Source organism: Physcomitrium patens, chromosome 8, assembly GCF_059467195.1.
Source record: "Physcomitrium patens ecotype Gransden chromosome 8, ASM5946719v1, whole genome shotgun sequence".
NCBI classification, from domain to species: Eukaryota; Viridiplantae; Streptophyta; class Bryopsida; order Funariales; family Funariaceae; genus Physcomitrium; species Physcomitrium patens.
This window is the reverse complement of record NC_143417.1, coordinates 5,142,958-5,159,328: the sequence shown is the minus strand read 5'-3', so window position 1 is coordinate 5,159,328 and position 16,371 is coordinate 5,142,958. Positions and strand designations below refer to the sequence as shown.

At 41.4% G+C, this 16,371-nt stretch overlaps 2 protein-coding genes across 2 annotated transcripts; both read left to right on the top strand.

Moving 5' to 3' along the window:
* The first annotated feature begins 7,643 nt into the window (after positions 1 to 7,643).
* Positions 7,644 to 13,213, top strand: LOC112285737 (O-fucosyltransferase 9). The gene is made up of 10 exons (XM_024526819.3): positions 7,644 to 9,723; positions 10,010 to 10,136; positions 10,434 to 10,501; positions 10,690 to 10,778; positions 10,960 to 11,157; positions 11,380 to 11,587; positions 11,729 to 11,899; positions 12,121 to 12,288; positions 12,442 to 12,632; positions 12,743 to 13,213. The coding sequence occupies exons 1-10, from the start codon at positions 9,277 to 9,279 to the stop codon at positions 12,960 to 12,962; spliced, it is 1,887 nt and encodes a 628-aa protein (XP_024382587.1). The 5' UTR covers positions 7,644 to 9,276; the 3' UTR covers positions 12,963 to 13,213.
* Positions 13,214 to 13,497: 284 nt separating this feature from the next.
* Positions 13,498 to 15,097, top strand: LOC112285738 (peroxidase 29). Its single transcript, XM_024526821.3, has one exon. It carries the CDS (start codon positions 13,909 to 13,911, stop codon positions 14,869 to 14,871), a length of 963 nt encoding a protein of 320 aa, XP_024382589.1. The 5' UTR covers positions 13,498 to 13,908; the 3' UTR covers positions 14,872 to 15,097.
* Positions 15,098 to 16,371: the final 1,274 nt, after the last annotated feature.

The following is a 16,371-nucleotide window of genomic DNA, read 5'->3' as shown; positions in this document are numbered from 1 at the left end:
CCTGCGCCCACCCTTGTTCCCATGTCCTTCCTTTACACTGCTGTGGTAATCAATCAATTTTGAAGGCTGTCGAAACCCATCCAATATTCTCATGTAAAATTTTACCACCACTTTACTATTCCTTCACAACCCAGCTGTTGCAACTGCGCCTCTGCAAAAACAATAAGTTCCCCATGATGTTGATCCCACACCAAGAGCTGTCTTTTCCTCTCTCTCACTCTCTCTGTCAGCTCGACGCCGCTTCATCATCAGATCCATTTTCACTGTCCCTCATCCCACTCCACCAATGTCAAAAACGGATACCCAAAATAACATTTCATTGAAAAGTGTTTCATCAAACGTATCGAATGTTGCACTGTGTGGTTCACCTCTAACACAGTAAACAACACAGTGAAATATTCGATACACCACATTCAATTCTCTGAGATTACTTGAACGAAGCAAGAAACGAGAGATACTTGTTGTTTGGCCAAAGATTAGGGCTGCCGTATCTAAGTTTTGGAACCAACCACCCCCTTGTCAACGCTGTGGTCAAATCCTAATTTTTACTTTTTTTATATATTTCCTAGTAGTGGGTGAGTTCCATGTGGAGAGGAGCTGGCAGCTGCCACGCTGGACTCGTGGTGTTATCCACTTGGCAAACAATGTGTAGTGCCCCAAATTCCTCTGCTCAGGAATCAACCCTTGTACTTTTTCCTTTTCACTCTATGCCGCTTTCCCTTCCTATAACTTTTCTTTCCATAAACACCTTTTCAATTCCTCATTCATTCTTTTTCCATCCTTCTCTTTTCTGCTTTTTTGCCTCTTTCCATTCTTCTTATCTTTTGCCATCGTCTTTGTGTTTCTTTTTCTTGCCTTCTTCCAATGGTTACCCTACAAATACCCTTCAAGAAAATTAAACCACCCACTACTCCCATGATTGGGCATCATAGCATTGTATGAAGAGCACGACTACACTCATTGCAAAAGCATATTCAAAAGTTTGAATCTTTTTCCCACATAATTCACTCAAAGCCTCCATCATTTGGATTAGGCATCACAGTATTTTCCCCTGCCCACCAGAAAGTTATTTCTAAAACAAGAGTATGTTTATATATATATATATATATATATATATATATGTGTGTGTGTGTGTGTGTGAGTGTGTGTGTGTGTCCTCACATTTATAAGAAAAAAAAAAGCAAAAAAAAATTTAATGGCTCTCATACAAACACACAGGAACACTTGCAAAAATTATGACTATTATGAATTCCAGCAAAGATTCATCAATCAATGATGCATGCAACTGTTGTAACATAAAGAAGAAAACACATTATTTTCAGTTCTTTTGTTCTGAAGTGAGTTTGCAAGAGTTTTTATGAGAAGGTGTTGTCCCCTGCATGGCTGATTTATGATTGAAGCTGTGATGGTTCCCCCCCAAAAAAGCACATTTGTGAATTGAAATGTGTTTTATTTGTTAGAAACTTCCACCATGTTTGACAGTTTTTATGTACTTTTGCACATGTGGATGTTTCTTGGCATAGGGCATTGCATGATCTTGGAGTTATAACTCCTACCGTTGAAAACTTGTACACAAAAAATGACATACAAAATAAATTAAAATAAAAACTACATTTCAAGAGAAAAGTTGTAATCTTGTTTGCTAAAAGTCATTAAATGTTTCAATGAGTATGTACACTTTTGGTTCTTGTATAGTATACAATGATGTTACTAAAGCAATGCTTCTATTTTCAAATGACCATATATCTTAATTGAACAGATATAGGGTTTTTATTATTTTATTATTTTTTTCACAAGACACATGGAATCTTTCATCCATGGATGAACGTTTCTCATTCCAAGCACTGCACAGACCTTTCTTGGTGCATTCTGTATTTTTTGATTCCATGTTCACTTTGTTGCACCCAAAAGATGTCTCTCGAGATAATCTCATTTGCATGTAATGAAGAGCAGCATTTTCTTTTATTTTATTTCCTTTTCGTTTCTTTCTTGTTCTTTCCTTTTTGAAAGAAATGAAAACTTGGGTAGTTTCAGCATGGGATACTATGTGTGATTGAGTGAGTAAGAAAAGGGGCCCAATGAGTGGGGGCTATAGGCCCATTGAGGGGTAGAGTGTGGGATCCATCAAAGGGAATCTCCAATGATCAGAGCCCCTTTGCTTGCCTTTAACTCAGGATGGCACCAGGACAGCACGGCGCTGTGTGATTTGGTGACCTACAAGGCCCAAAGGGAACCGGACCACCCACACAAAATCCACAAAGGAAAACAAATATAATAAAATAACCCACTTTACTTACAACCAAGGAAAACTAAATATGAGAAGTAAGTATATGTTCTCAACGTTACATTGAATTACACGACACCGAGAGAATTCTTTACGTACCCAACACGGTTGTAGAAAACACGAGTCGAATAGGTCGATTTTAGCCATGAGAATTAAATAAAACACTGCTCACACAGACGTTTAATTTTCATAATTTTCAGCATATATTCTTCTTTTTTATTTCAATAGTACTATGAAACGACCATGAATCCCAAATTCAAGGAAATTCAGACACGGAAGTTACCAACAATTTTTAAAAATTTTAATTTATTTTTTTTAAAAAAATCTCCTTTCTGCAATGGCCTGCAGCACGGCAGCTTTTGCCTCATATTTCCAGCCATATTTGGTACTTTCTCTCTTTCGCTTTTCATTTTGATTTTTGTTTTTTTCCCAATACTTTCAGTCTGTGTCTTGGATTAGAATCAGAGGTCCAGCAAGGCATGAGAGGCACTGCTGCAGTGAGATGAGGACACTGGAGCAGGTGGCCAGCCATGGCCTTCAGTTCGTGGCATTTTCTGAGAGGAAATTATAGAAAATGTCTTGACGTGAATATTGCATGAACATATAAAATTTTACATTTCTTTCTATTTAATTATTTTGAAATATCTTTCCTACGGTTCCATTTCTAAAATGCAACTCATCAGCTAATACCTTCAACTCCTATTTAGTATTTTCTGAAGTACAGACTAGCAAGTCGTAGAAAGGAGATTATTTTAAAAGCTAATCAAAATGTCTCCTATACCATTTATATTGTGTGGGTTTTTTTTTTTTTTTTTTTTTTTTTTCATTGTTCATTTTTCCATTACACAAAATCAGCAAATAAAGTAGAAGGATTTATGCGTAAAAGTCATAAAGTTTCTTTGGATCAACAAAGGTTTTATAATATATAAAAAATAAAATAAAAAAATAAAAAAATAAAGAACTTCCTCAATATAGATAACAGCTGACAGTAAAATTAAGCCTTAGCTACTTATTATTTCAATTAAATTAACATTTCATGTTACATCTACTTAAGTCGTAATATAATGCGATTCATTTAAAACCATTTATTTATTTATTTTTTTTCCAATACAAAGATAAATGTTCCTGTTTTTTTTTTTTTTTTTTTTTTTTTTTCCTTTTTTTCCTGAAAGTAAATTACTACTTTCAAATTCATAATCACTTTTTTTTTGTTTTTTTGTTTTTTTGTTTTTTTTTTTTTTTTTTGTTTCCAGATTAAGATCACCATCAACACCGCATTCATTTAAGATTCTTAATGGCTGAAAATGTGAAGTTACTGTGTGCTAATAATACTGCTTAACACACCATTTAGCAACTACAACATGGTTGTCTGTAAGTATCACAGAATATACCACATCATTAACAATTGATTCAAACTATCTTGTCAGAAAAGACAACTCAATGTTATGATTTAAAATTGAGATACATGCAACTATCATTATTATAAAGAAAGGAAATTGTTCTGTTTCATCCACTCATAATAATTATATATCATGCAAGATTATAATATCAGGCAAGATTATAATATCATGCAAGATATGATTCATTTCTCATGACATAATAGTTACATATCCTGAAAGATATGATTCATTTTTTATTCCCTAATATAATCCTATTTTCAGTTCAAGAAACACTATTAGGCATGACCCATTTTCCTAAACACAAAAAACTTATAAGTTTTAGTACCAACTTTATTGAGAATCCCATGATGAACACACACACCCACATTCCTCTGACAGTGACCATGAGAATGGAGTTCTTCACAAGAAAGCAGTGTGACCCACAACCCCAACCAAGCATGTGAAGACAAATGCAAGGTCAAAGAATTAGGGTTTGCCAGTAGTGACACAAAAGCAGTCCAACAAAACCACGGTTTATTAATAGTTAAACACAACAAGCAGTTTGGCGCTGAAACATCCACCTAAGTCCTAATCTTAAATATAATATTGAGCAATGTGGAGGAGGGGGGTTCATTGGTCCTCCTTTGACATTGGAGCCAAGGATGTATCATGTATATATATACACACAAAAGGCCAAATGTGGGTCCAGATTTTGTGGGAAAACACAGAAACAATCATGTGCAGTGCAGGCTTGTAACAATAGCGGAGTGGGGGGACAGGGCACAGATGATGGAGGTGAAGATTCCAGGCAGTGTGTTACGCTGAATCGACACCTCAGCATGCCAACTCAGCCAATTCCAGTTTGGCATGGGTCTGGTTTGTGTGTGTGTTCCAAGTGCACTGAATGCCATCCACAGTGGCCAGCCAGTTCGTGGGTGAGAATGTTTCCCTGGATTCTGTTAGTTATTGGAAAACTGCTGCTGGCGAGGGGCTATTTGTTTGTTTGTTTGTTTGTTTGTTTTTTTTATTTGCACAGTTTGTGGGTGGCGGTTGTGATTGGTGGGTCCTGGTGCCTCACGCCAGCTCAGCATTACGTGGCGTGTTGGATGCGCTGGAAGAGGATCTGGAACCATCCATCTACCAACTCCACTGTGTGCATGAATGGATGAAAAACGATCCTTCTTCCTCTAATTCATTCATTCATTCGAATGCCCCAGCCTCTGTTCCATGATGCTGACGTCAACTCCCTCCCTCGACACTGTTTTCTGTCCTAAGATGATGTCATCTATTCCTAATTCCTTTTGGTGTTATTCCACTAATGATAGTATAATCGGTGGTGAAAGTCATCATTCCTTGTAATCCAAATTATGGTAAAAGCATCGTAAAAGCTTTTTCTTGTTTTCTCCCACTTGTTGGATTCTTAATGAACTTGGCTCCCTCTTAACTTAACTCAGTTCAGTGTGTTTGGTTTTGTTTTCATTTTTATTTGTTGTAGCTTTTGTGCAACATACTTGTGCTTGTGGATGCTTTATCATAGTCTTGTATACATTATTTTTTTTAATTTTTTTTTTTTGTCATGTGTTAGATGTGGAGTGTGAATTAAGGAAAGGCAAAGATGATGGTTTACAGTGAATGGTGGTGTTGAATCCAACTAGTATTCCATTATTAAGGTATTTTTGCCACTACTCTGTTAGTTTCACTAGATAATAATTATTATAATTTTATTCCCATGCAGTGGAGTACACTGCTGCTCATGAGTGAGTGTCTGCTTGTTTGATGTATTAATCACTACCAACTGTATTAGCAGTGATATAGAAACATAATATTAAAAAATTTAAAAATCCAAAAGTGTGGGTATGCAAGCCTTAAAAATCTCTCCATTCAACAGTACTCAAAGGCTAAAATTTAATGGAGGCAACATGATGCACTAATGTGTTGCCTTATTTTGCTTATATGGTAAATGTGCCAGCAGCTTTTTGGTATTTCAAATCACAAATGCATTCAAAAATAAAATAGTTGAAGGTGGTAGAATGAGAAGTCTTGCTATATTCTGCTCAATTTGTATGAAAAATCTATCATATGGGTCAGCAAGTGACACTTGATATTGAAGACTTTGTGACTAAGACAAGTTCAAGTCTTCTGGAATCCACCTGAGTATTGTTTTTCTGAAGATGAGTCTGATGCACCTGGTCAGCTTGTCAATCCAAAGTCTTCCAGTATTTCTAAGCCACCAAAATCATGTCATTTGAGTGCCTTATCCAAATGCATGTCTTTCTCGTCAATATTTTTCATGTGTAACTATTTTTCAACATCCCAAGTATGTTGAATAGGACTCATGCTTTGGCCCCAAAGTGGAAAGTAATATGTTTGGTTACATTGATTGAGCTCATTGTTGTGTACCATGATAGAATAAACCCCCAAATATTAATGAATGGATGTTCTCCCCCACATGAGTAATCTTTGGATTTATTTTCTTGTTATCATTTCTCTCTTCTTCCCTTGTATACAAATTTGAACATAAAAAGCATGAGGTATAGACTATGGTGTTTGTAGTAGAAGGGTTTAGCACAACAAAATGAGACATTGAGTTTAATTAACTATGCAAGGAGATGGCTATGTTTTGTTTTGTTTTGTTTTGTTTTTTTCTTTTTCTTTTTCTTTTTCTAAGTATAGCTATATGCACTTTGTTATTTTGAACAAAGCTAAATTTTATGAATTAAGTTAACATTTACCACAAATGTTCAATCCCAACACACTCTTATTGGTACAAGCTCAAGGGTTGTTTCTCCATGATCATCATTTGGGGTACTAGATTTGAATGCAATGTGTCTTTGATGGGGGATTCTCCTACACACACACACACACACATTCATTTGTAATTATTCATTCTGTGAGGGATGCTTGACCTTGCAATGTAGCTTTCTACTTGGGAGTGATCAAAGTTTGCATCCCTGTGCTAAAAAGAGTGACAATGACAACAACCCTTTGTACTCTCTCTCCTTAGCTTAACTTGTATTTATCATTTGAATACTCAATTGTAAGAAAAAAGATAAGAAAAAGAAAAAAAATAGGAAGAGTATTTTTATGATTCCCACTATCTCTCAGTGAAGCAGTAGTACTCACAACAGAGAGTGTTGTTTTGACTTGGTCACAATTACCTTTTGCTGCTGTGGGCCAGATGTGACCCTGCCCAAGTCTTTGCTTGTGACCTTGAAAGAGACTTTGCAGTTTCCTGACCACATGGACCTACATCACAGCTCAGGTTTCCTGCATTTGACTGTAGTGGTGGCATGAGACCCCAGTTCTGGGTTATGTGGAACATTCATTGGCTCTCTCACTGCTGAAAGTAAAGGAATGATGTACCCCATAATAATAACAACAACAACAATTATACTTGTGGGTTTATGTGATTTCATAACCCATGTCAAAGCTTAACACACTTTCAAAGAGAATTGAAAGCAAAGCAAAAAGTGGGTTGCCTAGAATGACCTCTCAAACCATACAAATGCCATTTGTCCTCATTGCTATTTTCTAGCCTAAGATTACAACGTTTTTGACACTTACCCATTTCTATTTCAGAAATTTATTAGTGTCATTCATAGTTCGTTTCTTCACAAATTGTATGAAATCCAGAAAAGAGAAAAGCTAGATGATTTGTTATTGTCCCACAAATATCATATCCTGAAACAAACCAACACATCATTTGATGCATTTTGAACCCCCAAATCCTGCAAAAAATCTCATTTCAGCACCTCCCACACAGCTTTCAGCCACAGTTTCACTAAACTCAATCTCCAATAGTCAGCAGTAGATAGTGAATCAGTTTCAATTTTACTGAATGCAACTCCGATTTTAACAGAAGCAGGCTATTTACGGAGGGAGAGAATTGCAACAAGCGCAAATGGGAACTCCAGTTTGCCTCCCAAGTGCGTACTTAAAACCAGTTTCGACACCACCCACAGGACTCAATAGGAAATCATGTGACGGTGAAGGGAAGGCAAAGGCTTGAGAGTAAGAAAGAAAGAAACGGTAGTAGAGCACCATCTCATCCTAATCTGGTAAAGCGTCGATTTCAACAATAACAGGGGAAGAGAGTTTTAAACGATTTAGAAAAGGTGTTCCTGAGGAACAACGTGAGCTTTGCGCCTGGTACCACCGGTTCGCCAATGGACGCCTCCCAGCTGGGCGCCGAGGAGGCCATGATTGGGCTGTGGCATTGGGGAGGGGGTTGGGGGTAAATCAGTGCCCGGGGAAGGAATGTTGCAGGCAAAAGGGGACGAGTAATGTATGTGTGTGTTGTTGGATGTTGCTGGCAGCGCGCGTTCTGGTCGGGGAGTTGATCGATCCATCGGTTCTGTTTTGGTTCGGATGTGAGAGAGTGTGTGTGAGAGTTTTGTTGTTCGCTCGTTGTGGTTGTCATTGCGTAGCTATGCAGGCTTTTTAGTGTCGAAGACATATTTTAGAGGACGGTATGATTTGCCAGTTTAGCTGGCTTTGAAAGGGCTTGCGTTGTGTGCCAATGTGCCGCGGAAGAGGAGGAGGAGGTGGACGAAGACGACACGGTTAGAGTTTCTGTGGGCTCTTGGAGTTGTGTGTGTATCGGAGGAGGGTGGGTGCTTAGGGGGGCCGTTTTTCTGTGGTGAAGCGTATAGGTCAGCCTACTATTGAATTTTTATCGCTTTTTTGAGAGATTTCGTGGTGGGAAAGGGCGTTCTACGAGGGCCGTTTTTTGGGTGTGCGTCCCTTTCGAGGCGTGTAGGTGTGTGTGTGTGTGTGTTTGTGTGTCTTGCGGCTGGTCGGGGTGCGTGATGCGTGTGAAGCTGATTTGAAGTTGGGAAATTCGTACTGTTAGGAGGTTAGTTGGTTGGTTAAGTTCTGAGGGAGCTTCGATTGATTGATTGGGTCTCTGCGGTTCCGCACCTCGTTATGGTGCTGTAAGGGTTGGAGATTTTGCCGCTGGCTGTGGTTCGCCGACGACGAAGGGGTGGAGCTTTGCGCTGACACATGTATGAATCTCAGAGTGAATTTATCCGCAGTTTGTCGTTGCAGGACTGGGGCAGGATCTCCTTGCTTGAGGTGGTCTCTTGCAAGTATCAGTCTCCCAACGCCATCCATCTTTCCTGCCTTCCTTCATCCGTCTGCAGGAAGGTGCAGGCATCATCGGTTTGGAAATACCTTTTCTTCATTGCCGGAAACCCCAACAGGAAACAATCTGGGCAGGGATGCTCAGTAAGTGTGACACAATAGGCTGTTACGTTATTTTTTCACTTGGTCTCCCATAACTCTTAACTCGACTAGGTTGCAACACCAACTCCGGCTTCCACTCTTTACATAGAGAAATATTAGATACGCCAATCTCATTGGGAATTTCGAACGACGGGATTTGGTGCTGCTTCATCTAAACGAGACCTCTTACGTCGTTGCATTCTGCGGTTCGGGAGCGTGCAGTTTTCTCCCGTTGATCCCAAATTTGTCGGAAAACTGAAAGCAGGAGCAGAGGAATCGAGGTTTAGATTTTATCGCTGTGCAAGGTGGTGATGGTCTGGAGGTTCAATAACTAGATAAGCGCTGTTGACAGATGGACTACGGCGGGCGGGTACTTCGCATCCTCTGATGCAGAACGGAAAAGATCACATGCATGTATTCGGCCGCCCTGCTGGTATCCAGAACGGGCACAGCCATGTCGCTACGTATGTCTCCTCCTCTCCTCCAATGTCGCCCGGCAGTTCCCCGCGCCTACGCAGCGGGAGATCTCTCGGTCGAAGCAGTCGCGACACGAAGGTTAAGTATGGATCCCCCGGCGTGAAAGCGCGCCAAGGCGCCACATTCCTGCAGAAGCTGACCCTGCTGTTGCTACATTTCTTCTTTAGACGACATCGAGTGCTCCTGCTCATCCCCTTCATCTATGTCTCGGGGATGCTGCTTTACATGGGCGGCGATATTTCTGTAGACTTTCCGCCGTTTCCAGGCAGGCATCGACCTGGATCTGTGTATCGGAGTGACCAAGTGTTTGAGAATCTATGGCCGGAGATGGAGCGGGCTGACTCCTCCTTTTATGGGGTGAGCATCTTTCTCGTAATGTGTAAGGATTCGGATAGTTTTGTATTCCAAAGACGTTTTCGTTCCCTCACATGTCTCTGATTGTCACAATTTACGACTTCTGTAGTTAAGAAATGGAAACAAGTCTCGTTTCAATTGTAAATCGTCCAAGTTCGACAGTGGCAGTTCCGTCCAGCAGTAACTGTTTGAGCTCTGCTGTCTACCTGGATGGCATGGTTTTATGTAATCTCTTGGAGTTGAGGTTTTAGATTCTTGGCTGGAACCTCATTGGATAGATTGTGTATAGGTGGAATTTGGGACTCTAAATGATGCAGTTGGAGGAAGTCATGGACGACAGGTTCTATCGGTTTGGGAATACCCTAAAGACGGTGGAGGCTTTACGCCCTGCCTTAATTCCATAAAAAATGACGCAGGTAATTGCCGAGGTTGGTCCTTCAGGTTGTGCGTCAGCTGCTTTGTTTTGTGTTGGTCATACAATTCTGCATTGCTGTTGTGATTACGCTTTGAATTTTTCATTCCTTCTCCACCTCTAGTTCCGTAGCATCCGCCTCGACTGTCTTTAAATTGTCTGACGTTGATGGATAAATAGATGAAGTAAATCGTGATGCTTGAGTGTTAGTTTCTTGTTTTAAAGTGGGTAATTCTTGTGGGCCTTCTTCGTAATTGTAATCTCAACTAACATGCCTTGAGTTTTGATGCATTTTCTGTAGGTCTTCCAGAATCAAACGGTTATATTCTTGTAGAGGCCAATGGCGGACTTAACCAACAACGCTCCACAGTATGTGTTGTTTAGTATTCCTATTGTTTGTTGTATAGAAACTCATACAGGTGCCACTGTTGTTCAAATGAACGCTGATTCTGTTTGGTAGCAGCTTGTGTCAATTTGGAAATTGAACGTGGAATTATGCGAAGAATCGGATATACGTGTGGATTTGTCTAAACATTGATTCTGCGAATTTATTGCAGATTTGTAATGCTGTTGCAGTTGCAAAGCTACTAAACGCCACTCTCATTATACCCCACTTCCATCTGAACAGTGTGTGGAAAGACCCCAGGTATGTATTGTTTGGTTTTTGGAGGAATCGTTTACAATTTACGTGCAATGTGGAGATTTAAGGTCATGAAAATGCAGACCTGGTTTTTTACTTTAGGGTTTAAGCTACTTGTTGGGTGGAATCCGAGCTTGTACTTGAAGGATTTGTGCTCATGTTGAGTGTATTTTCACGTTTCCTTCAGCCGTTTTGGGGATATTTTTGATGAAGAGTACTTCATCGAATCTCTATCTCAGCAAGTAAGAATAATGCGGGAGCTACCTAAAGAAGTGATGGCACGATATGAGAACGCTAGCATGATATACAAAATATCTAAGGTTAAAGCATGGTCCCTGCCTCGGTTTTACCTGGAGTCTGCTCTCCCTGAGCTTTTAAAACGGGGGTTAGTTGTGCCTTCACCCACTCAGTGTTGCCACTAATATGTTATTGGGATTGAACTATTAAATTTACAGGAGAGTCCCTGCAAGCAGTTTTTCTGTTGAGCAACATTCAGAGATGGATTGATTTCTCCTTTTCCTTGCAAAAAAACGGATACGAATTTAACTTCAATGGTCAGATCCTGTTTAGGTTCTGACACAAGCGCTGGGTCTGTTGGGTTATACAGAGTTATCAGGTTCTCTCCCTTTGCTAACCGGTTGGCGTATGATGGTATTCCGAAGAAAATTCAAAAGTTGAGGTGTTACACCAATTTTGTGGCCCTGCGTTTTTCCCAGCCAATCGCAGAGATGGGTGACACAGTAGTTAAACGAATGAAAGCTAAGAGTGCAAGTACTAATGGCAATTATGTCTCTATTCATCTGCGGTTCGAAGAGGTATATTCTCATTTAATTTCAGGTCTTGCTTTGTTTCCCTGACTGGGCATAAAGTACTGACAAGTAGCTCTGTTATAGCTCCTTTGATATCATCAGAGGGCAACTGTTAATGGGTTTTTATTTGACATGTGCGCCCAACAGGACATGGTTGCTTTCTCTCAATGTGTCTATAAAGGTGATCAAGAAGAAAAAACTCAGCTTGATAATGCTCGGGAAAAGTCATGGAGGGGTAAATTTAACAGAACAGGGCGTGTCAACTTATCCCCAGAGGACATTAGAAGAGATGGAAAGTGTCCAATGACACCTGTTGAGGTATGCAATTGAATTTATATGTTTAGCTTCGGTTCTTTCGGATTTAAAATCAGTTGAGCATATTACTGCAGCTGTCTCATGATGTATCATGGAACAGTTTTGCTGTATAGGTTGGTTTGTGATTGTATTACAACACGCTCATGGTACTCTCAAGTTTCCTGTTAGTGAGAACAAAGTTTCAAGGGCTGTGAAGATTATTTTAAGACACCCCTTGCCTACAGGTAGGAATGATGCTTCGTGGAATGGGCTTCAGAAATTCTACGCCCATATTTCTAGCAGCCGGGAACATCTATAAAGGTGAAGAGAGCATGGAACCCCTCCGGAGAATGTTTCCATTGCTTCAAACTAAAGAGACTTTATTATCAACAGAGGAGCTCAAGCGCTTCAAGGTGAGCCTTCCGTGGCCGTCTTTGCATGTTGCAACTGTAAATGATCTTTTTTCGTTGTAGTTCGATTCTGCATGAACCCCATATTTTAGTTGTCGCTTGTTGTTACTGGGTTTAAACAGGAACTCATTGGAAAGTGGCCATGCATTTGCGCAGGGCTTTTCGTCGCGATTAGCAGCCATTGATTACACTGTCTGCCTATACAGCGAGGTATTTGTGACCACTCAGGGTGGCAATTTTCCCCAAATATTAATGGGCCATCGCCGGTTTCTTAACAAGGGCCACTCTAAGACCATCAACCCTGACAAGCGACGCCTTGTTAGACTCCTGGATGATCCACATATTGCGTAAGTCTGCTTATCCAAGTATCTGAAATATTCATTTTCACGAACTTGTGCTATTTTTTTGAGATTGGTGCTTGTTCAACGAGTGATGAGTGATCTTTCGTGGTGTTCAGGTGGGAGGTTTTCCGGAAGAATCTAGAAGATATGCGGAGGCATAGTGATTTTAAAGGCTTGCAGCCGCGGAAGGCACTTTCTGTGAAGAAGAATGCGTTTTATACTGTTCCTCCTAAAGCCTCTTTGTACACATTTCCTGCTCCGGAATGCATGTGTGCGGAACCTACGAACACTGGGAATTCGGAGATGCCAGAAGAAGTCGGAGCTTCCCAAGCATAAGAGATGGGATCGATCTGTTGGGACCAATCATTTTTTTTTTTTTTTTTTTTTTTTTTGAGTGAGTTAGTTAGGAGTAGAAGGCTACCTTCATAAATTCATGTGTGGGCAAAGAGCCCCTCTTACTGTAATTTACCAACCAGTTTCATGCTATGATTCTTTCTTTGTAAGTACATGACCCAAGAAGTTTACTGGGATAGCTTCTTGGGTTTCTCAAGTTCGAATAAAATTTGAAAACCAAGTATATGTCTCCACTTTCACGCTCAGAACCTCTGACTGGTGTATCTGATACTGCGCATTGATGTCTAATAATGCATTTCAATACTGAGATGCGTTGTTGTTGAAGCTTTTTGTCGTGGTTATTGTAGTAAAACGTCATGGATGTAGTAGTCACATGATATCCGTTATCTTCAACTGAACAAATCGCCCAAGGATGTCACCTCCGTTAACTGAAAGTAAGGGTATTTATAACAATCCCAAGGGATTCCTCAGCCCCTGAATGATCTTGGACACTTATTCAGGCCGAAAACTAGGTAACGTATTTCACTTGTAGATTTTAGAAGCAGCAAATCGTTTGTGCCCAACCTGTGCTGCTACAGAAAAGTGATGACTGAGCAGTCGTGTCTAGGGCCAATTCATAATGAGGTAGAAGGCGTTGACACTATTCTAGGTGGCTTATTGGTAGAGAGTAATTAATTTGGCAGTCGGCGAGGCAGTTGACACACACTCAACACATAGCTAATCACCCACTGGAATTAATTACTTCGTGGATTCAAGCATACTTATACTGGCTATAAGCAACGGGATCATGTGAGTTGGTAATGCATGGAATGCTGGGTCTTAACAAACTGGTGGTTTTGCAGGCTGAGTATATAAGCAGAGTTTGAGGTAGTGGAGCTGTGTTCGCGTGTGAGGGCTAGACGCAAGAAGGCGATTGGTGGTGTACAGAATGGAGTGGGGATCCGTTTTGATATTATTGCTGCTGAGCAGTGTGATCCTCTTCAGTGAAGGGCACTTGAGCTCAGATTATTATAAAAGCACATGCCCTAACGTCGAACGGGTTGTGCGCAGCAGCTTGAGAAGAGCGTTTCTGCTAGATCCAAGTGCTCCAGCTTCTCTGCTTCGCCTCTCCTTCCACGATTGCCAAGTTGAGAAATGTGATGCGTCCATCTTGTTAGACTCCGTCTCCAATGACATCAACGGGGAAAGAGAGTCAGGCGGGAATTTTGGCATTCGACGATTGGATATCATCGACCGAGTGAAGCAAGATCTCGAAAAGGAGTGCCCGGGGGTCGTATCCTGCGCTGATATCGTAGCCATGGCTGGTCGAGACGCTGTCTCTTACACAGGTGGGCCTGAAATTCCCATTCCGTTGGGCCGCAAGGACGCAACAACTGCAAGCAGCGAAAATGCTGACGATCAGCTGCCACCAGCTTCCTCCACCGTCTCCACGATGCTCCAGGTCTTCTCGCGTTATGGCATGACCGCGGCTGAGACCGTCGGTATTCTGGGAGCGCATACTCTGGGCATAGGGCACTGCGTCAATGTGGTAGACAGATTGTATCCCACTCGAGACCCCGCTCTGTCCACAGGACTTTACCTGCAGCTACGCGTTCTGTGCCCCACCAAGGAGCCCCTCAACCTCACCATACTCCCTAACGACCTCTCAGTCTACAGCTTCGACAACCGCTACTTCAAGGATGTGCTCGGCGGCCGAGGACTCTTCCGAGCTGATGCGAATCTGGTAGGTGACGCTCGTACCAAGCCTTTGGTTGCGAAGTTTGCGTCCGACCAGAGCTTGTTCTTCAAGACCTTTGCCTCGGCGTATGTGAAGCTGGTGTCCGCCCAAGTGTTGACAGGAAGTCGGGGGGAGGTGCGCACCAACTGCCGACGAGTAAATGCACAGGACTAGAGTTCACATGAATTTTGGGGACGGACGACAATACCCACTAAAAATTAGAAGTAAAATTCATTGTTCAAGATTATTATAATTTTTCTCAACGCCAGGATGATTTACGATGATTAATATTTAGGTGAAATGATTTGCAGTTAGATTGCGGCTGTAACTTGCCGACAGGGAGATTGTGTTTGATGCAATGTAATTGAAACCCACCATATTTTGTGTGGCTTCGCCGGAACGACGATTCATACCCAAACTCTCAACACTTCCAGCGGTTACGCTCGAAGTCCACAAACCCTCTTCGAAACAAATTATACTAAACTCAACAGTTCACTAAACTTTAACAATAAGCTCAAAGAAATGGAGATGAAGACTTATCAGAAGTGGTATCAGAAGCAACGATTTTACGTCAATTTAGGATGGCAGCAGTACAGCACAGGACGACCAGCACTTCGAAAACAGGATCGTCAAAGCTAAAATATTGCCGCGAAGGAGACGGCGGAAGCTGACAGCGCAGCGAGAGTCGTCGTTTGCAGGTCGCGGCACACAGACATGCTGACGATGTGCACGCATCATCACCACCCTCTCGTTCTTTCCTCCTCCTTCTCCTGAATTGGCATATTAAAACCCAGCAATCGAGGCAACAGTTCGTGGACTCACGTGGAAGAAAAGCGAAGCCTCGCGTCGCGCTTCCTCCACGGCACACCGCAACCACTGGTGCATGCACTGGCGAGGCCACGCATGAACGAACCGTCGGTTGGGGGGACGGAGAGGCCGTATGGCGGACGGATTCGTTCGTTACCCCCGTTGTCGCGTTCCGACTCCGTCATAATGTTGCTGCCGCTCTTCTTTTCTCTCATTCCGTGATATTCTTTCCTTGCGATTTTGTGGAGCTAAGGAGGGCAATTTTTGCAGTGCGTTTTTCTGCTCGTTCGAGGGTTTTGGTTGGAGCGACGTATCAGCATCATGGAGGGCGCTCGGGAGTGGTTCACGGAGCACAAATTGCGTGCAGTTGGTGAATTCGCAGTGGACTTTTAGAACTTTTTATTGCTGTTTTGGTTTTTTTTGTTTGCTAGGGGGTTTCTTGTGTGGACTGTATTCGGTACAAGGTTCTGGATGGGAATCGAGAATGTGATTGCAATCTCGTGAGAGGGTGTTTATTATTTTGTGGAGACGAAGAACTGTGCTGCACGTTTAAGTGGTTTTGGAGTTGGTTCGTGGATGGGAAAACAGAGTGACCTAGTTTATCCCTTCGATTTTTTTCTGTTTTTTCGTGGAAGTTATGTAGATTTTTGTGTTTGTTCAAGTGCTTGCTAGTGTTGCTGAAATCAAGGTCTTGAGAGTTTGATGTCAGTAAATCGTATTCTATCGGGTGAATCTTGAGGGAGCAGACACTGTATCTCAATCATATAATCATTGTAGGCTTGTAGGTTCATCAATACATGTGGAGAATTGGTTATCTAATCATGTACAGCATCTATGTCGACGATAGAATTTTATTGATTTTCGTAG

Bases quoted from the DNA above. Each gene is read 5' to 3' on its own strand.
- LOC112285738 (XM_024526821.3), top strand. From the start codon at position 13,909: ATGGAGTGGGGATCCGTTTTGATATTATTGCTGCTGAGCAGTGTGATC.
- LOC112285737 (XM_024526819.3), top strand. From the start codon at position 9,277: ATGCAGAACGGAAAAGATCACATGCATGTATTCGGCCGCCCTGCTGGT. The intron at 10,779-10,959 runs GTATGTATTGTT...CGTTTCCTTCAG, and splicing joins AGTGTGTGGAAAGACCCCAG to CCGTTTTGGGGATATTTTTG. The intron at 11,158-11,379 runs GTTAGTTGTGCC...TGGGTTATACAG, and splicing joins CCTGAGCTTTTAAAACGGGG to AGTTATCAGGTTCTCTCCCT.